Consider the following 22,448-nt stretch of genomic DNA (forward strand, 5'->3'; position numbering starts at 1 on the left):
AGAGATGCTGAAGGCTTTTACTGGGTTATAAAATATGTGGGTTTGTTATGATAGTGTTATTGATTATAATTAGTTAGTGGGGTGCTAGGGAAAAATTGTAGTAGAAGCTACAACTTTGGTTATAACTGTCTTGGATGTTTCTCTTCTCATGCCTTGATTTTAAAAATTCCTCATATTTGTCATCATTAGCTTTAATAAAAAGAAATGATTTTGATAGAGCTCTCTTAGGAAGCAAAATGACAACTTTAGCACAATGATATTCAACAAGTATTTCATGCACATTAACGAGCAAGGCAGCCGTGATCCTTGTCTTTGTGGTGTGTGTTTGTTTACTTATTGGCCTTTACCAAGTTTTCATTTTCAAGTCCTTTTAGGAGAGTTATCCCTCATTTTAGCTGTATATTTGAGGAGCTGTGGTGAGTTTCCATGAGGTATCACATCTTGGGTTTATTCTGCTTTATAGAACCTGGACCTATAGACCCTCCAGTTCTTCTGGATGTAAAGTCAAGAATGATGTTGGTCACCTGGCAACATCCTCTGAGGAGCAATGGAGTCATTACCCATTATAACATTTACCAACATGGCCATCTCTACTTGAGCACTTCTGGAAGTGCCACTAATTGCACAGTGTTCCATTTATACCCGTATACCCCCTATAAGTTCCAGGTAGAAGCCTGTACTTCCAAAGGATGCTCTCTGTCACCAGAGTCCCAGACTGTATGGACACTCCCAGGGGCACCAGAAGGTATCCCAAGTCCAGAGCTGTTCTCTGATACTCCGACTTCTGTCATTATATCTTGGCAACCACCCACCAACCCCAATGGCGTGGTGGAGAACTTCACAATTGAGAGAAGAGGCAAAGGGAGGGAAGAAGTTACTACCTTGGTGACTCTCCCAAGAAGTCATCCCATGAGGTTTATTGACAAGACTCCTGCTCTCAGCCCTTGGTCAAGATATGAATACCGGATACTGATGAGCACTCTTAATGGAGGCACAAACAGCAGTGCTTGGGTGGAAGTTACCACGAGACCTTCACGACCCGCTGGGGTCCAGCCGCCTGTGGTGCAGGTGCTAGGGCCTGATGCGGCCAAGGTAAGATACTGAGTGTTCTGTCTCCTCTTCAGACTTAGGAATTTACCCTGGATTGACTCCGTGTTGAACAGAGCCATCTACTGACAAAACAAATGCATTTGTTGTTTTAGGCATTCACTGGAGAAACTGGGTTTTGGCCTTTGGCCCAAACTATCTCGAATTTGATGTCAGTTTTTCATTTCTCCCTGTATCCCCTTAATTATATTGTTGAGATGCTTCCATTTGCCTCGCACACCTGAAATACTTTGAATGCCACAATGGGATGCTTAGCCTAACCACCACGTCAGATTTAAATAGATCAGAAAATGAGAAGAGATGGGAAAATACAGAGGAACAGATTAGCATATTAACAAAAGTTCCAATCACCAATATTCTGATTTTTTAAAAAAGATCAAAGAATCGAAAGAATAGGGAAAGAAAGAAAAACCGCATATTCCTGGTGTATCTAGAAAGCGTTCAATTACTTGCCTCATTCTTTTGGGAATGAACTCTAGAGAACAGGATAACTACCATTGTTTTGGCTGGCATACAAACTTCATTCAAGGGAAATTAGTGTAACCAAACAGGAGGGAGTTTTGTAGCTTAGAAGCCTCTTTTGTGTAAATACACACATGCTTCCATGGATTCAGTCTTGTACCACTGCCAAAAGCATTGGTACACTAGCTTGCTCACCAGAGCACAAAACAAAGGACATTTGCATAACAGCAAAGTTCATCTGTTGGAATTATTGCTTGGATCTCTGTTGTGTGCTCTCTTTCCCCCACCAAAGGCAAACACTAGGTGATGCTAAATAGTGCAAATTGCTGAAGAAATTTAATTTAACCTACAAACTAAGGGCTGTTTTAAGAAGTCTTTATTAGTTAGACTCAATAGAAAACTGGTAAAAGCAATCTACCTTTTTTTGATAGGCATATCAAAAGTATATAGACTTCTGTTGTTAAACATTCAAAGGAAAATAATTTTTAAGCATAGGTTTACGATATATACCAAGTCTATAATATGAATTTGGCAGTTTTAAGAATTGCTCTTCACTCAAAAACAACAACATCAACAACAACAACAAAAAAAAAAACTAGAGTTATTAATCATTTCAGAAATGACTTTTCTTTTCAATCCTGAGGGAATTTTGCAAAACTTTTGTGACAGTACCAATCGATAGGATGCAACATAACAAACATAGCCCTTCACAAAGGCAAAGCTACATAATGGACATTGTTCTGGATTCTTTCTAACAAAAATTTTATAACTAGGCATTGCTGATGGTGGCAGGTCTGAAAAAGAACAAGTATTTTCAGAAGAATAATAGCTCAATGCACAATTGTACTTGATTCAGCATACATAAACAATGATCAAAAGTATCTGGAACAAGTTGCCTGGCTTTTTCTTTATTTCTTCCCCTCTTTTGATTTTGTAATATCATCCAGGAATGAAACAATATACATGCCTTGTCACATTGCTAGAGAAGTTTAGATTAGCTTGGCTATGGGGGATGAATTACAAGGGCAATCATCAGAGGCCCACAGAGTGGTGGCAATCCCAGATGAGTGATCTAAAAGTTCCTAAGAAGGCCCTGGAATATAAAGATATGATACCCTAGCTTTAACTTATTTAAAAAGTTATTTTTAAAAGGACCACATCTGGGATAACCTTTTTGTAGGCAGTGCAGGGTATCATATGGGAAAAGACAGGACCTACACAGGTATACGTATGATTCTTCTGGTCTGTCTCCCTCTTCTTATAAAGCCACCAATATTCAGTCATGGGGGTTCTACGCTCATGAATTCAGCTAATTCCAATCACCTCCTATAGACTATACCTCTTTACATCATACTCAGCTTATGATTCTATCCTTTAATACTTCACTGTGGGGATTAGATTTTAACGTGAGCTTTTGGAGGCAGCAAAGTGTATTCAAGCCATAGGATCACCTAGTTCTTTTCATTTTCACACCGTGTGTCTGTAAGAATCCAGTCTGATGCGGAAAGAAAGAGAAATGACCCAAACTCGTGCTAACTAAAAAATAAATTCAAAGTAAAACATTAGTATGTATAAAAAGAGGTGATGTGACTTGGCTTAGACATGAATATCAAGAAAGGAAACTGGAGGGCAGAGTAGATCAAAATCACATTCTTACAATCTGATTACAAGGAAAATAATTATGTAATCGCAAAGAAATGGTGTTATCTAAAAGAAAAGAAAAGAAAGACAGGCACTTTTATTTGGTCATGAATTTCTTAAGAAAATTCATTTCATTTTATGAACTTGGTAAAAAGTCTCTCTACCAATACTGAAAAAGATAAGTGAATAAACTAGAGTAACTTTCACAAATGAATACATATCTAAACTTCTAAAAAATGTTTGCAAATTGAATCAGGCCATATATTAAAAGAATGATATACTGGGACAAATTTGATTTGATTCCAAAATTTTAAAGATGCATCAAACGTATTAACATACTTCTTACACCAATTAATTAAAGGAGAAAGCCCATTTTTAAATGAATAGATGCCGAAAAAGCACTTATAAGAATCAGCAGTTATTTCTAACAAAAATGCAAAGTAAAATCAGAAGAGAAAGAAGGATATTTAAATAGGATAAAGTCAATATGCAGATTGTTGTGTGGAGCTGTTGGTTCAACTGAGGATAAATAAGAAAGACAATGCAGAAATAACTAAGCTGAGATGCAGCAAGAAAAGCTCATTTACAGTGATATCACAGGCCCCTAAACCCTGATGTTCCCGCCTGTCTTCTCACAGTTAAAGCAGAGTAAAAGAGAGCATGCCTGCGGTTCTCAACTCCTCTCACCTGGAAGGGTCCTAAGTTCAGCTCAGACAGGCAAAGCCACTGCCTAGACCTGTGCACCATGAGAAGCAATAGTGTCACCTTGACCACGACCAGCCCTCACGTTGCTCTGCTGTATACACTTAGTGCCCCTTTTTTACCGGTCTGATAATAAACCAAAGTCAAAGGAGTTGAGTCTTAAGTCATTTTCACTGGTTTTTAAAGATGGCTGATTTTTTTATATCTGCTTCAATCAAACCATAAGTAAAATCATTATAAATATTTTACAGAAGAAAATAATAATGAGAACTAATACTTACCAAATTTATACTGTGTCCAGGAATTGCTCTCATTGAATCCTTAGCACAACCTTGCCAGACTGATTTCATCAGTATCCCCATTTCACATACAGGAAAAATGAGAATTCAGAGATTAAGTAGCCTGCCAAAAATTACATGACAAATAACCTGGAGATTCACACCCATGCAATATGGCCCTGAACTCTAAACTACTTCTTCATAATGCAATATGTGGAGACTACACCCTCTTCCTGGAAAGAAGGAAGAGTTAATGTAGAAACTTACATCATTCAAATCAGAATGCCAGTGATGGTTTTGTTTCATTTTCTTTCAAACTGAAATAATGATCTTTAAGTATAAATACAAGATTAGTTGGAAATATTCAGAAGAAAGTTATAGAAGAAATGAAAACTGAGATGATATTTACTTTATAACATAGACTTTAAACTACTGAATAACAACCTTAAAAATAGGCAACTGGAGTTATATGAAATCTTAGAGTAGTTTTGATTTGCATTTCTCTAATTGCTAGAAATGTAAAACTACTCTAAGATTACATCTCACTCCAGTCAGAATGGCAGCTATTAAGAATACAAACAACAATAAGTGTTGGCAAGGATGTGGGGAAAAAGGCACACTCATACATTGCTGGTGGGACTGCAAATTGGTACAGCCAATCTGGAAAGCAGTATGGAGAATCCATGGAAAACTGGGAATGGAACCACCATTTGACCCAGCTGTCTCACTCCTCAGTCTATACCCAAAGAACTTAAAAACAGGGACACAGCCACATCAATGTTTATAGCAGCACAATTCACAATAGCTAAACTGTGGAACCAACCTAAATGTCCTTCATAAGATGAATGGATAAATAAAATGTGATATATATACACAATGGAATATTATTCAGCCTTAAAAGAGAATAAAATCATGGCATTTGCATGCAAATAGATGGAGCTGGAGAAATAAGGCTAAGTGAAATTAGCCAATCCCCCCAAACCAAATGCCAAATGATTTCTCTAATTTAAGGATGCTGATTCATAATATGCTGCATCGGCGGGGTGGATTAAAATGAACTCTAGATAGGGCAAAGGAGATGGAGGGGAAGGAGAGGTAGGAAAGATGGTGGAATGAAATGGACATCATTACCCTAAGTACATGTATGAAGACACAAAAGATGTGACTCTACTCTGTGTACAACCAGAGATATAAAAAATTGTGCTCTGTATGTGTAATATAAATTGTAATGCATTCTATTGTCATATATAACAAACTAAAATTTTAAAAAAATTTAAAAACACTAAAAACATCCTCTGATTCAAACCAGAAAAAATAGGCAAATGCTCAACTGGTCATTGGAACAGACTAGAGAATTAGAAAGAGAAATAAACATATGTGGGAGTTCAACTTATTATAAAAGAGGTCTTTTATTTCATTGGGAATGAATGGTTTACTTTAAAAGTGATAGCGGCCAGACTGTTCATGTGTAAGGAAATAAACAGATCACTCTATCACACTATATACTTAAATTTCAACAAATTTAATGTTCAAAATTAGTGTTATAAAATAGAAGGTTCAGGAGAAAATAAAGGAGCACTTTATGTTCTAAAGTGAGGAATCCCTTTAGAAAAAACGAAAATAGGTAGCTTTAAAAGAAAAGATAGTTATATCTTGCTAGAAGATGATATAATTAATTTTTACAATGCATGAGAACCCCCACATGTTAAAATCTAAAGGATATATGGAGAAAACATATCTGTATTACATTTACAAATTAATGCTCTCTCCATAATATACAATTAACTTTTTATAATTTGTAATAAAAATAATTGAATAGAAACAATTTAAGAAGATACAGTCAGTAATATTCACAAAGATTTACATTTTACCAAAGTCAGGGAAATGCAAATTAAAAAACAAAATTGGCAAAAAAATTAAAATCAATAATTTCAAGAGTTCGTGGGGACACAGATCATGGATGCTTTACTTGTTTGTTATAAAGTGAATTATCTCAACTTTTTTGGAAAGTATCAATCAATGATGGTTAAAATTAGATATATTTAACTTTTGGCATAGCAATCCTTGGTAATCCTATCCAATACAAAACAAATGCCATGGTATCTGTTGCAAGCATTGTCAATATTGTTTCTGGCAGTGAAATAATGTCAATTGGATAAGGGCTGAGTAATCTGTTTTCATTCATGAAAAGAATATTACATAACAGCAAAAAATGATAAAATGTGTCCATATTTTATTGTCTGAAAGGCCAGTTGCCACATAAGGGGTAGGAAATAACTTTTTTTCAGTAAAAACATGAAGAAGAAAGAGATCTTACGTGTGTGCAGACACATTTGCTTTGCTTGTATGAGCATACAAAATAGTATAGAAGAATATATTATCTTCTCACCTTAAAAGAGTAATTGCAATGAATGGAAAGAGGTGAGGAAGAATGTATTCTTTCTCTGACTGCAAAATACAAATATAGTATTTGAAATTGGTGGTTAATATTAGCATTTCTAATGGGAAGGAGGATATTTTTAAGAATAACTCTAATTTTATTTCAATAAATATTTATTACCCACCTTACTCTGTATGGGTTTTCAGGAAATCTGTTGTGAAGAGAAATTGCTATATAGAGTCAAATATTTCCACACCATTTTTTCCTCTTGTACATTCAAATCTTCTATTGGTTAATAGTCTCATAATTATGCAACCTCAGGTTGGGGGTGCAGGTTTGTAGTAGCATGGACAAGGCCTGGGGTTCCATCTCTAGCACAGCCAAAAATTAAACAAAAACAAAAGCAAACGAATTATGCAAACTTTCATATAGACATAAGGGTAAGGATTGTTTATTCACCTTCCATATGAGAGCCTTAGACAAAGGGACACTAAGGCCCAAAGATGTTAAGTATTTCATTCAAAGTCATACAGCTTTAATAGCATAACTTGGATCACATATCAGATAAATTTGTTCTTAACCCATTCTTAATATGTTAATATTAATCCTTGAAAATACTCTTATTCATAAGATCCTTAAATATAGTGTGATGGAATTAAAGAAGAAAGGAAATTGGTTGCAATGTTTATTCATATTATTCTTTTCAGACTTGAAGCCAATCAACATACCTGCATGTCTTAGTTTCTGCCTAAAATAGGGAACTTTGAAAGTATGCTTATTTTGTAGAGCTGATTTTCAGGGTATGAAAGAATTGGTAAAAGATTGGGGCTCCTTAAACACCTAACCAGCTATCTACCTGTCCTATTTTCTGAGAATTTACAATAACTAAACAAAGAAATGGAAATCTAAGTAATAAGAAGCCACTCAAACAAACTATTTTGATAGGCAAGCTGTCTTTGAAATAAACATTTTATTTCTGGTAGGAAACCATTAATCCAATTGAAGGTTTTCAATGGGAAATTATTGTTTTAGAGAACACAACTCTTGCTTATTCATTCCAACAGCCTGTTCTTTTGTCTTTTCAGGGATGCAACAATATTTTATAATATTTCCTTTGTAAAATGGATGTAAAATAGCTTGTGAGAAACTAAACTGAAAGCTTTAATCTCATACATTTTGGACATACTGTGGAGAGTGGGGTCTTAAACATAGGAAAGAACAGAATCCAACACTTAACTAACTAGCTTCTTAAAAACCTTGGACACGTATATTTTTAATAATGGCTTCGGGATATTTTCAGGAGGGTGATCAAATTAAATGCCATTTCTTTTAGCCTATGGTCAGTAGACCATAATGACAATGTCCTTTTCCACATTGTCCAGGAAGCCATAGGTTGAGTGTTTTCTCTGATATGTAGAGAAAAAAATAAATAAATAGAGGGATCTTGAGGAAAATAAAAGGTAAATCAATAGAGTTGAAGCAGGAAACCAAAGGGAAGAAAGGAAGAGAAGGAAAGGGAAAGGACTGGGGAACAAAGTTGACCAAATTATGCTATTTACATATTTACATGTATGAGTGTATGATAATCCATTCCACTTTTCTATATAACTGCAATGCACCAAGTAAAAATAAATAAAAGAAAAAATGAAAAAAGAAGAAAAAGTGTTTCATATAGTACTTCAAACATTTCTAGAAAAGTAGATTCATTTATTTTAATTCACTACTGGCCAAAAGACACATTTTGCTTAATATATAACACTTTAGGAAATGAGAAATATAACTAATTTCTGAATGTAATCATCTATGGAAGAGAAAACAGGGTTTTTTCTCTTTAAATGAATGATCTTTAAATGACCATCTCCAGAGTCATTAATATCAGATCCCTTCATCTCTGCTGGTAGATACCTTATTCAAGTTTTTCCTTTTTTTTTTTTTTTTTAGTTTTTTTATTTGTTCGTTTTACAGTAGAATGTGCTTTGACATATCATACATACATGGAGTATAAATTCCCATTCTTATGGTTGTACATTATGTGGAGTTTTATTGGTCATGGATTCATATATGAACCCAAGAAAATTATGTCTGATTCATTATACTGTCTTCCCTATCACCAGCCTCTCTCCCTTCCCTTATTCCCCTTTGTCTAAGCCAATGAACTTCTATTCCCATCCCCCCGCTTTTCATGTGTTAGCATCTATGTATCAGAGAGAACATTTGGCCTTTGGTTTTGGGGATTGACTTATTTTACTTACCATGGTAGTCTCCAGTTTCATCCATTTGCCTGAAAATGCCATAATTTCATTCTTCTTTTTGGCTGAGTAATATTCCATTGTGTATATGTACCACATTTTCTTTATCTATTTATCTGTTGAAGGGCACCTAGGTTGGTTCCACAGCTTAGCTTTTGTGAATTGAGCTGCTATAAATATGAATGTGGCTGTGTCCTGATAGTATGCTGATTTTAAGTCCTTCAGGTATATACCAAGGAGTGGTAACTGAGTCAAATGGTTCCATCCCAAGTTTTCTAAGGAATCTCCATATTGCTTTCTAGAGTGGTTGCATCAATTTTCATTCCCACCAGTAACGTATAAGTGAAACTTTTCCCCCTCATCCTCACCAACGTTTATTAATACTATATCCACAATAGCTAAACAAAAATGCATTCTACTGTCATGTATAACTAATTAGAACAAATTAAAAAAAAGATTCCCAAACAAAAAAATAAATAAAGATAAAAAAGTTCTGCTTTGAAATAACATGGAAATCAGGGATCAAGTTATCTGTCCTTCCAGAAGCAAAAAAACACAACCCAAAATATACTAATGAGTCACTTTAAGATTGGGCAACATTCTGAGAAGTGCCTTGTTTGGCAAGTGTCATTGTGAAGACACCAAGAGTGTGCTAAGGCAGCTAAAGCAGTTCAAGTTTTATCTTATGAAGGCTTTTTCTCAGCCTCAATACTAAGTTCCAAATCCATTCACTGTAAGCTCAACTACTAACAGACTGTCTCCCAAGTTTTCATTCATTCAACTGTGGCCAAACACTGGTCTGAGTTCTCAAAATATTCTTGTTTAAAAGGCAGGGAAGTCATGAATCCCTCACCTGGATCAGGTTGAATTTAACAGTAGCAGCGCTTCCTCTTTTTTTCATGAATGTTAAAAGTACTAGGAAGCCTCCAGAGCTTGACCTTGACTCGTTTTCCAAGTCCACAGATAGCACTGCACCTCCAAAAACAAACAGAACTTTATGTCACTTTGCAATCTTTGCTTGCTTTAGGTTCCTTTCTTGAGTCTTTTTTGCATGCAGCAAATCCTGTGTAGTCATAAGGAGCACATCTGAAACTACTCTTTATTCCAGCATCTCTTCTTAGAAGCCTCCAAGAGGCTCTTAGTTTTAACAGTGACTTCAGGCCAGGTAGCCAATGTTGAAGAAATATTTATCCTTTGTCAATTATAAATTGCTGTAGTAATCAGCAGGCCACTTCTCAGTGGGGTATGGGGGGTGGGCAGGGGAGTATGTTTTGTTACAATCATCAGCAAGAATGTTCTTATGAAAATCTCAGGTCATATTCCTCTGGAGGAAATGTTTTGTCTTTGATTTAAGATAGAAAATTTTGGTCAGTCCTTCTCTATTTTAAGTTTTCTATTTCTTTCTCAACTTAAAATAACTGAGAAAAAAATCTAATTAAATGAGAGCCACTCAAATAAATCATTTTGATAGGCAAGCCATTTCTGAAAGAAACATTTTTCTACTGAGAAACTCTAATTTTAATTAAAAGTTAATTTCTTTCTGACTTTGATTTTATGTATAGTCATAAATAGAGATAACATATCATCCTGTTGAAATCTGTCTTTAATGACTTCAAAATAAAGATATACTAAGGGGTTTTTAATTCATGTACCTGATTTTAGGGCCCTTTTTCTCCGCCAAAGCATTAGTGTGTTATTACTACACTCTCCCAAAATGTAGCTGGAAAAGAAATCTTAGACATTACAATAATTATATTACCAAATGTTGTTAATTTTTTTATGATGCACAAGTTCATGTGTTAGATAAATAAAACCAGCCTTGGATTGTCGTTTTTAAAAAGCTCTCTGCCCATTCTCTATCCCTGGACATAGGAAGTGTCCTTAATTGCTTTACTTGCTGAATTCCATACAAATAAGATCCAAGAACTCAATTGTGCATCCCCAGAAAATGCAAATAATGACTTATCTTTCCCCATCCTACAAAGAAAGGTGTTTTATATAGCATGTGCACTAACATTCAAAACAAGAGAGTTCTGATGTTTCGTTTAATTGAGTTATAAACAAGAACACTATCAAATCCTGCCACTGTCCTACTGATGCCTGTGGATGTGTGAATTTTCTCCGTGTGCTTGCTCTGTGTCCTTCAGGACACCCACAGCGGAGATGAATCACTAAGGTGTGTATTGGTGTGACAGTCCTAGAAAGTATCAAGACTAAAAGCCAAGCCCAGGAAACACCATTCCATTTACTTCCTGGTGTACTGCTAATTGATCCCAAACCCTTCATTACTGTCTAGTACAAAGGCTAAGTAGAAAGCAGTCACGCGGAAAGCGACTTCACTGAGAACAGGCAAAGCCAAATCCTAGGCCTTGTGAACTTGAGTTGCTCTGTTCCTATGTTGTCACACTGATTCTAAGTTTATCTTCTATTTCAGGTCACTTGGAAACCTCCGCTCATCCAGAATGGAGACATACTTAGCTATGAGATCCGCATGCCCGACCCACACATCACAGTAACCAATGTCACCTCTTCGGTGTTAAGTCTATTAGTTACTCACCTGATTCCTTTCACTAACTATTCTGTCACGATTGTTGCTTGCTCAGGGGGTAATGGGTATCTAGGAGGGTGCACAGAGAGCTTACCTACCTATGTTACCACAGACCCCACTCTACCTCAGGAAGTGGGTCCATTGTCTGTGATTCCACTAAGTGAGTCTTATGTTGGAATTTCTTGGCAGCCAACATCCAAGCCAAATGGACCCAATTTGAGGTAAGAGAGTGTAGATTTTGGCATGGTGCTACCTCTCAAAAAATCAGGGGAAGAAGCTTTAACTTTGGGGATTTTTTGGAGGGAGGGGGGCTACTGGGGATTAAACCCAGGGGCATTTAACTACTGAGTCACATCCCCGGCCCTTTTTATTTTATTTATTTATTTTTTTTTGAGACACAGACTTCTTAGGTTGTTAAGGCTGGTCTTGAACTTATGATCCTCCTTCCTCAGCTGGTATTTCAGGTGTGCACCACCATACCTGGTTAAGAAGCTTTTACTTACAACTGAACATAAGAACTAATTTCTTACTGAGTATCCCACTCCTCCCACCCCCTCATTCATAATAATCATTCAACATCATATTGGATATCTTGACTTATATGAAACTACAGAATCATCAGAATATTGAGAAGATCTGAAAACCCTTGAAATTGTGATTATTGTTCTATAAGGATTCTCTTCATGATCTTCCTCTGGATTTTCAAGTATATTTTTATTCTAAGTTAGGCAATGCTGATGCATATTCTGCATGACACAGTTGCAGAAACACATCTCAGAACTCTAAAGGGAAAGCTATAATTCTTTGGCACACTATTACTATCGGAAAACTTGTAAAATGTGCAGTCAGGGATATAGATAAGATGAAAGAAAAGAGTTGTGATTCTAAAATGGCTTTGTTGTAACCTGAACTTGATTCTTGGCCAAGAATACAGAGTTAATAATAGTATCATTGTTTATAAAGTATTGATGGTAGAAATTTTAAGAAATCATTAACTTGGTAAGCTTTCTGTATTTCTACTAAGTGTGAAACCACCAATAAAGATTTGGCAAATCTGACATAGAAAAAATCTAAAAGGTTATCATTCTTGCTGATAGTCATACAATATGAATGTAGCTGATTGTTTCAAATGAAATGAATATATGATACTAGAGCCAGAAAAAGTCTATCTGAAAAAATATTTAATGGTAAACTTAAGATACTATTTTTTTATGTTTGAATGCATGCATCACACATACACACACACCACAAAAAAAAAAACCTGATTTTTGGTAATAACATTAGTTGAGATAATCCTGATGTTCCTGCTTGTCTTTTGCTTTAGATATGAGCTTCTGAGACGTAAAATTCAGCAACCACTTGCATCAAATCCCCCAGAAGATTTAAATCTGTGGCACAATATTTATTCAGGAACTCAGTGGTTTTATGAAGATAAGGGTCTTAGCAGGTGAGATTACAAAAACTATAAAAACAAATGCTGGCATTTAGTTTGGGACATGTTGAACAGTTCAAAGTATCTTAGTGTCTTCATTGTGTGAGCACGTTATCAGTTGTGCAATGGAATATGTTTGGTTATTATCTGTGGCATTAATCATCGAACCATAACAGTCAGCATGTTTAATGTTTGCCATCTTAGCTGCATGCTTAAAATAAGCCTTTGAAGTCAAATTTGTAGACGTTTGAGCCTTAACCTATTGCCTTTGTCACAACACTATCAAGATATGAAACTTCATAGGGTATTTTGGAAATATTGAATGTATATAAAACTGTAAATTAGTGAATAGTTAGATGCTTGCCACTTCTGAGAACTAATTGGTTATAAGTCATTAACTCAGTCCATAGGAAATTATTTAGTGAACAGCATTGAGACTTGAAAGAATTTAATAAAGAGTTCAAAGAAGTTAAGAAATGGTCAAACAGGTGATGTTAGTGATGTCATTTCTACGTGGTAGAACTAAGAAGTCCCAAGGTTCTGTTTCATCCTGTGCTGGAGAACTAGCTTAGTGACCTCAAGCAAGTCACTTAATGACTCTTTTTCGCTTTTGTTATCCTTAAAAATGAGGTGTTGATGGGATTAAATGACTTCAAATTTTTCTTGGGTCTAAGCTCTATAATCATATTTCAACGCCTGTGAATATTACTTTATGAAAACCTGTCAGTCATAATTCTCAGTAACTTTGTCAAGTTAGTGATTTATCCGGACACACCACTAAATAGCTGTGTTCTGAACCCTGTCACAACTTGAGCCTCTCCTCCTACCCCTCTTACCAAGGCCTTTGTATCCCAGCCACATCTGCAATACATCCAGTGCCTCCAATGGATGCCACTCACTCACTCTGCTTCTCCCCATTGCGGAATGTTCCCATTGCCCAATGAAATCATCCTTCAAGCCTTGGCCTAGAAGTTTCTTGCTCCAGAAAGTATCCCTGCCCATCACTTGCTGGTTTCAGTCAGCTTCCCTTTTAGGTATTTCCATAGCATATCCCCTAATATAGCACCGTTATTGTTGTAATGGTGACTATGTATAGTCTGGATACTACCTTACATCATGACATCAACCACAAGATAGATTTCTCTATCTTCCAAGCCCTTCCCATAGTCTCTGGCACCTAGAAGACATCAAAACACGTGTTAAATGAAAGGCTATGTTTACTCAATCAAGGGTCGTTGGTTTTTGATTCCTTGACTACCTTAGGAATGTTAACTGTAGTCTTTATTATTCTCTTTGGGGGAATGGGCCAAACTCAGGAAACTTACCCTATCTAAAAGAATTGTGGGAAAACATAATAGATATTCTAAGATTATTTGCTGAGAGGCAGCAATATGAAATTGTCACTTTTTAAGTAAGAAATGGTCAATTACTGGCGGATCCTTTTTATCTCAAAAATTCAACCTAAACTTCCACAGTCATTACACTATTCACAACTATTTTTGATCTGTTATTCACTTAATTTGGCATCCCTATGTGATTATTGCTTCAGTTGAAGGAATTCATTTATTCAACAATTTATTTTTGCTTGCTATATACTGAGCCACAATGATAAGGAACAAAAGATAAATCTAGCATAGCCCTTGTCCTTGCAGAACTCATGATGTGGCTGGAGAGCCCTCCTCCCATCCCCAGGGACTGCAATTTACATATTAATTGCTATCATCACAGTTAACTTCATAGTCACCAATTTAACCCAGTAAAATCATTTAGAAAAAGTAACTTCTTATGATCTAAGAACATTTAAGTGCCTTAAAGATAACAGTTTCCAAATAAAGATAACCTAACATTACTGAATCTGAGTTTCAACTGTGATATATTCAGCAGAAACACAGAATAAATCCCACAGAGTTAATTTTGCTTCTTCATAGAAGAAACAATAGTTTCTTAGAGAATTAGCACCTAGGCCAGAATCCTAATTGTGAAGTTTAAGTGATTCCTCTAAGAAGTCTTAATGAGAACAAATCTAAAGTGTATCAGAAAAAAATCCACACAAATTAAATTGGAATGTGAGCTGAAATAAGCATGCCCATGACAAATATTTCTAAAAGGGAAGTGTATATAACAAAAAGGTGCTGAAGGGATCATTATGAGTAGCCTCATAATGCTGAATATCAAGTTTTTTTTTGTTGTTTTTTTGTTTTTTTCTTGTTAGGACTAGCGAAGTATTTTGTTGTTGTTCTTATTCAAATAATTGCTACACCCTTTTAAACAGTGTATAGTAAAAAACTATGCATTCTCTCTTAACATTCAAAATAAATGGCATGAGTCTTCATATTGCAAGAACTTGCTTTGTCTTTCTATCTATCTTTCTTTCTTTTTTTGTTTTCTACCCTTCTGCCCTTAAAAGTCCCCAAATGAGAGAAAACTGGAAGTTAGTTCACTGGTAGACTCTGTTTTTCTGTTTAAAGGAATCCATCTTATTTGGTCATATGCTTCAGTTGCCCTTCTAACAACAGCCAAAGACAACCAGCCCTACTGGTCAGTTAGCTGCAGTCTCCAAGTACAGAGGTGGCAGAACTGAGAAGCCATTTGGTATTGCTGCACACTTCTGTTATCGCTCCTTTATGACCCTTCCCCTAGACCTACACAGTTACCCTTTGGTATTTATTCACAAGGGATTATTTCCTGGACCCCTCCATGGACCAAAATCCACAAATGCCTAATTGTATAGAATTTGCATATAACCTACCCACATCCTTCCATACACTTTAAATCACCTCTAGGTTATTTATAATACCTAATACAATGTAAATATTATGTAAATATTTGTAATAGCATGTTGTTTAGGGAACAATACCAAGAAAAATAGTCTGGAAATGTTCAGTAACAGATGCAGTTTTTTTTTCCAAATATTTTCCAGCTAAGAATTGGGGGTATAGCTCAGTGATAGTGTACTTGCCTAGTATGCATGAAGCCCTGGGTTCAAGTCTCAAAGTGGAAAAAACATTTTCTTCGGATATTTTCCACCCATGATTGGTTAAGTCTGAGGATGTGGAACTTTGGGATATAGAATACCAATTGTATTTATCTGTTTTGTCCATTTGACTGTCTAATGTTTTTAATAATTCTTAAATCAAATTCAACTAATTTTAGGGGGAATATGTAATTTTCTAATCTCCCCAGATTCTACAATTCCCCACTTACTTCTTCACTGACATCTGCATAAATAAAGGGAACATTGAAGTATTTCTTCCCATCTTGGCTTTTTATTTTTATAGCTACATTTAGAGTTCACTTTTAAATGGCGGTTTTCCTGAAAAAATTAACTGAAGATTTACTGGGCATTTCTTTATTAATATATTTGTGAGAGTAAATATAAATTGAAGTCAATTTTCCTGTTCAGGTGGTCTATTTGGTTAGTTATGTGTTTATAATATATAGAAAAATACACCAATTTAATGTAGGATATCCTGAGATTCAGGTTATTCTAATAGTTTTTGTCTTCCTTTCCTATCTTCCTACACAAAACAGAATATTGAACCAATTATCCAGATAATTTAATTCAAACAAAAATACTTATTGTTGTTAAAGGACAATTCTTTCTGAATTGCTCAGGCAGTGTCCTCATTGTTGAATTGTGCTCTGCTGTGTAGACAGGGACAGACTCAGCGAAACGGCAGGTTTATACTACTTGTCAGTTTCAAACTTTTCTTCCTAAATAATTCTGTGCCAAGTGGCCAAGTTATGGTTGTTGGGGGAACCATAACTTTGGGTTTCCTGACACTTTCATCACTGGGAAAATCTGGCGTACGTGCCGTTATTGTGTGATGCTGTGGATGTGAGCCGGGCTGGGTTTAACAAGAGGGCTGTGACCTCCTTCATTTTAAGCGTCAATCTCCCCTTACCGTCTTCAGCAACTAATGCTGCCCTGGTTCTTCAGTGAGCTGATAAAACTGCAGAAAACAAGTTTTTTTTTTTTTTTGCTCTGGATTTTTAAAAGGAAGAATGAATATGAGAAATAGTAGATTTTGTTCTATTTCAGGGAAAATATTGACTTGCTGATAATCATAACACAGCTGTCATTAAGTTTATAAAAGGAGATATGTTCCAACCTCTGCTCCTTCCAGTTATTTATAAATTCCTCTGAGTATTTCTTCTGTAGTAAGAGTTTTAATAAAGACTTCCATGTAATTCCTCAATAACCTGCTGATAGTGTTACCTTTAAAAGAAAGCATTCAAAATTAGCACATTTTCATCTTATTTTCAAAGAAAGGTTAGACTTGCTTTTTTACATTCAAATGCTTGAGTTAAATATATGATACATTTATCATACATTTAAACTATATATTTATCATATATTTAAATTTGAACTCTTTAGGTTTAAATCATATTATTGTAGATTCTAATATGCTATTTTAGCTTACTAAAATGAAAGTTTTTCAAGTCCTAAAAAAGGATGCAGTTTCTGTGGGAGAAACCATTCAGAAGAATAATGCTTTTGTTCTGCCCCTGTGTAATGAGATTAGGTGTACACAGATGACATTTTTCTGCTTTTCTAATATGGAGAGACTGGGACAGTTCCTTAGCATGCATTCCTGTGATATAAATACATCCCATTTGGTGCTATTAAGAAGTTAGCCTTGCACTAAGGGAAAGTGAATAGAGGGACAACCTTCTCCCATGACTACCAAGATGAAGTTGATCTTTGTAGTTTCTTTCTTCACATCAAACTGTAAAGAAAAGTTGTGTTTGGGAACAAAAGCCAATTTCTGTCAACATTGGTATGAGATCTCATAGCAGTGCACTTGATTCAAAATGAGACAAGATGTATCTATTTCATATTCACATTAGATTGGTGGAATCACAGTTCTTTCTCCACTGGGATGTTTTTCATTGCTCTTAATTTTCCTGATATTGTCTTTTCCTAAAGGTCTTCGTGTTAAATGTTACTTCATGAAAAAAAATGAGCCTCTAAATCTGAAAAGATGCAGCTTGTCATAGGATTTCCCCCCCTAAAGTCTTTCTGTTTCTTTTCTGTATTTATGATATAGTAGAACAAAGGCAGAAATTGCAATAAAATTATTTTACCTGTGACATTCTGGTAGCATAGGTATAGAGAGCTACAGAAACAATAGTGACAACTTTCACTCACCATCTAAAAAGTATTGTATAAAACACTTTTGAGTGTGATAAACATTGCCCTTCCATCCCAAAGCGAAAAATCTACAGTAACATGTTTGGAATGAGTAAATTAGGTTTGAAGACCATATACTTGACATCACTGGAAGCTTTTAACAACTGCTGATTTAAGCAATGGAAAGAGTTTTGGATTATCATTTGTTTGCTTCCTTATTAGTTCCCACAAAGAATGTGAGGGTAAAGAACACTGAAATACAAGGTTTCTCAAGTCCTTGTGTGTGTGAAATTGAACTCAAGCATACTTGGAGTTGTGGCAGATAGGAGGAAGTTAGTGAAAGAGGCAACTAAACAGCCTGCATTTTCAGAAGCATGATTTATATTGGTGACAACATTGACACATGAATTCTGTTAGGACATCAATAAAGTTGACACATTTTTAATTCTGATGAAAATAACCAGAGGCATTCCGCAGCTGCACTGAAGAATTTTATTGGTGTCCCAAACACTTCGGACTCTCCCTTTCCAGATGTAAGCCTTCACACATTTTGCCCTGGAATAACACCTTTAACTGAACAAATGTCTTCACTGTCATTAAAATCTAGCCCAAATGTTACGTCCCCTGTTAAGACTTCCCTGAATAGGTAAGGTTGAAGTTGGTGCTCCCATCCAATGTGTATTCCATGAAAAAGAAGTAAGTCAGGGCTTGGGATATAGCTCAGTTGGTAGAATGCTTGCCTAGCATGCACAAGGCCCTGAGTTCAATCCCCAGCATCACACACACACAAAATGAAATAAGTCAATAAGTATTTTAGATATTCTCATTTATTAACACATTTCTATAAAAATGTATTTGTATTGTGACTTTAGGAGGACAGATATCATCTGGCACATTATTAGTATTCAATAAATATTGTTTGAACAAATAAATAAAGTTATGGTTTTTCAAACAGGGAAAAGCAATATAATCTGTTTTCAATATTTTTCCAAAGAAGAACTTTGCTATGTTTTACTAGAGATTACTTCTCTATAGGAAAAGTAAATTTTTATGTCACTAACTTACCAAATTATATATGACTTAAAATTTATGTGTAGCTATGAAACATGAGTAATTGTTAAATTTAGTAGCTATGAAATATTTGTTCATCCATTTATAAAATTATCTGTTCAGTAAATAAACAGATTAAAAACTGTGTCATGTTAGCAAAATTTAGTGTACTAATTCATTTGAGTAATTACAACCAAACCTTGAGATGAGTATTGTCCCGTAAATAAAATTTTATTAAATATTGTCTTTTACAAGGAAAATACCACAGTAATATCTATGGCACAACAAAGTTTAGCATTTGCTGTGCTAGAGGAGGTCTGCAGGATGGTCTTAATTATAATATTCATATATACCTGAATTGGCCTACAAATACTTGATTTGACTGGTTGTATAAGATTTCAAAAGCTGTTTCTCATATGGTTGGAAATGGTATATTCTTCAATACATCCCTAGTGAACATATTACTATTTAGAGAAGAAATTAATTGATATATATATATATATATATATATATATATATATATATATATAATAAGTTTTGACATCAGTATATGATGTCAACTGATCTAGCAATTTTTTTCCAAAAGAATTCTTTTATTAATTAAATGGCATATCTCACTTGATAGCAAAAATCAACACCTAAGTCCATTTAAAAAGCAATATATAAAGTGCATGGAAAAAACACTCCAAGTCAACTAACACATTCTTTTTTGAAATGAAGTTGTGAAATATGAATCAATATATACATATAGATAAGTCATAGGTATATATTATTACCAAATAAAGATGGTTTTAGATGTAATGAAAATAGTGTAATTTAGCATTTCATTTAAGAGCATGTGAGATCATATTTCCTTAAAAGTTTAACTTCACAAGTGAAATTTGAAAAGACAGATGCATGGCATCAAGTGAAATGTCTGCTGATTTCTAAATTCAATAAAATAATGGACAGTGGAAAGGATCTAATATTGGAAATGAGGAAGTCTTAAAATATATTGTATTATAGCAAAGACATAGAAGAAAAATTCAAATATTGTAGGAAAATTTAGACATCCAGACTCTATCTAAATTCCTTTAAGCCATTTCATGGAATAAAATATACGTATTTTGCCCAGGGAGAGAGCTAATGAAGCCAAGGTCATCAGTTCAATTCCCATGTGTGCACCATTAGCTTTACTTCATTCCATTGTCACAGACCTGCCACCCTCTTAACCCTGACTCACCATCTTTCATATTCATACTGGTGGTTGCAAAGGAAATTTGGCTGGACTGTTTGGATGCTTAAGCAAAATGTATGTCCCTCTGCTAAAAAGATAACTCAAAGGACAAGCCCCAGTGGTATGACATCATCTAAGTATGGACAGACAAAATTTTTACTTTGTTATCATCATCATCATCATCATCATCATCATGCTGGCAGTATAGCATTCTGGTCAGAAAAATTGGTGGCTTTACTCTATCATTGATTTAATATATGACTTGGAATGTCCTCCTTGAATCACATCACCATGTCCAGTTTTCTCCTTCTGCAAAGTAATATTCATTATTCACTGCAGTGACCCAAGCTCAAACTATAGCCAAACACAGCTCATGGTAGCAAAACTCTCAGCAGGAGAATGTTGTATATTTTGGTCACAGTTAGGATTTCATTTAGGGGTTTATCTGTCTGCCAATGAGATTATGGGAAAGAAATGGAGATATAGGAAGAAAATGGTGATGAGGAGGCTGATATTTGAAAATGGATATGTTTCCCAAAAGAAGAGCATGAAACTCTCCATATCGAATTGAGATAGAAAGCTGGCAGGTCGCCAGATTCATAATCTTGAATTGAGCTGTAATTCTCTTCACTTTGGAAAAAAATAAGAATGTGAAAACAATAAATTACATTTTTAAAAAGAGTGGTATTTGCTTAGCATTCCTAATAAAATATTTCCCCAACACCTGGGTAAATTTGGAGAGTTACAAAAATAATGATGTTTTACGTAAGGAGGAAAAAAGTAAGTGTGTTTTCTAGGTGGAAAAGGAAACCTGAACATTTTATGGAAGGCAAAAAGGAAACCCTGTATTTTATAAGGAAATTATGGATTTTGTTTTCTATAAAATGCAAATTTATATACTTTTTTTTTCTTTTTTAACAAAACAATCTTTAGGTTTACAACCTATGGGTATAAGCTCTGTGTACACAACAGTGTCGGTTTTACTCCAAGCCAAGAAGTGACTGTGACGACATTAGGTGGTCTTCCAGAGAGAGGAGCCAACCTCACCATAAGAGCTCTCAACCACACAGCCATTGATGTGAGATGGGCTAAACCAAGTAAGCAAGCTCCTCATTCTCTGTTTCCACTTCGTGTGTGTTAATACCCAAAGGAATTAAAAATGGACACGTTAAAAAACAAAAACTAAAAAGTCGAGGTCCATGTGCTATTCTACTTCTTCATTCTTCTTGGACCAGCTCGCCCTTCCTATATTCCCTTTGGATGGGGAATGTAGTTTCTGTCACTATAGAAATGTGATGGATAGTTGATAGTGTGATAGAAATGTCTTGGTAATAACTTGATACAAGTAGGGCTAAGTACCTTTATACAGAGAGCTCAGTCCCCACATCTTGAAATATGTTACTCATTAGCAAGAACCACTTAATTGGATTGCAATAATGTGCCATATTTTTCTGAGTGAATCATCATCAGTGTTGATTATGGACAGAATCTCTGCTTAATTCAAAAAACAAAGCCTAGACATCATCACTGGACTCACTTTAATAATGTAAGGTCTGACCTTCACCTTAATGAAAACACTTCTTTACAGGTGTTTGGAAGAGCTCAAAGAGAGATCTAATCTGTTCCTGTAACTTTGGAATAACTGAAGTTTCTAAGCTCCCTGGTCAGAGAAGTAGTATTTAATGTCTGATATATAAATTTCTGGTGATCCATTATGATAATCAGGAAAAAAAAAACAATTCTGAATCTACTATGGAAATATATGTTGCACTCATTCTTACAGGTATAACGTGAAATTTGGCAAATCATGGGATCAAACCTTGTTGGAATATTTCTGAATGTTGAGAAATATTTTATTTGTAAAGCTCAATTAAAATATTTGTTTTATGAAAGAAAACTATGCCCACTAGGGTGACATCTATTATCATATAAAAAGATGTAAAGTTACCACTGGTTGGACCACGTAATTATATTAACCATGTAATATTGATCTATCCTTGAGTTTTGTTACAACCTAAAAAAAGGAATGCTTCATTTAGAAATCTGAGTTCACTGGCTTCAGTGATATCACTTGTGATATTAATTGTGAACTAAAACCAGTATTTGATATCATTAATTGCAAAGTGAAATCAGCAATTGTATTTAGTCAGCTACCTGTCACTCTGATAAAATACCTGAAATAAATCAATCTATAAGGAAGGATTTATTTGGGGTCATGGTTTCAGGGGTTTCAGTGCATAGTCAGTTGG

The 22,448-nt window shown here is 35.0% G+C and overlaps 1 protein-coding gene across 1 annotated transcript in view; it reads left to right on the plus strand.

The window, feature by feature from the left end:
• Ush2a (usherin) overlaps positions 1–22,448 on the plus strand; it is a 770,052-nt gene that overhangs the window by 517,994 nt on the left and 229,610 nt on the right. Inside the window, exons 40-43 of the mRNA XM_071619727.1 lie at positions 464–1,092; positions 11,254–11,588; positions 12,692–12,814; positions 21,133–21,296. Of these exons, the coding sequence (XP_071475828.1) occupies positions 464–1,092; positions 11,254–11,588; positions 12,692–12,814; positions 21,133–21,296 (1,251 nt within the window). The remainder of the gene's footprint in view (positions 1–463; positions 1,093–11,253; positions 11,589–12,691; positions 12,815–21,132; positions 21,297–22,448) is intronic.

The sequence above is a fragment of the Marmota flaviventris genome, chromosome 12 (assembly GCF_047511675.1).
Source record: "Marmota flaviventris isolate mMarFla1 chromosome 12, mMarFla1.hap1, whole genome shotgun sequence".
Classification (NCBI taxonomy): domain Eukaryota; kingdom Metazoa; phylum Chordata; class Mammalia; order Rodentia; family Sciuridae; genus Marmota; species Marmota flaviventris.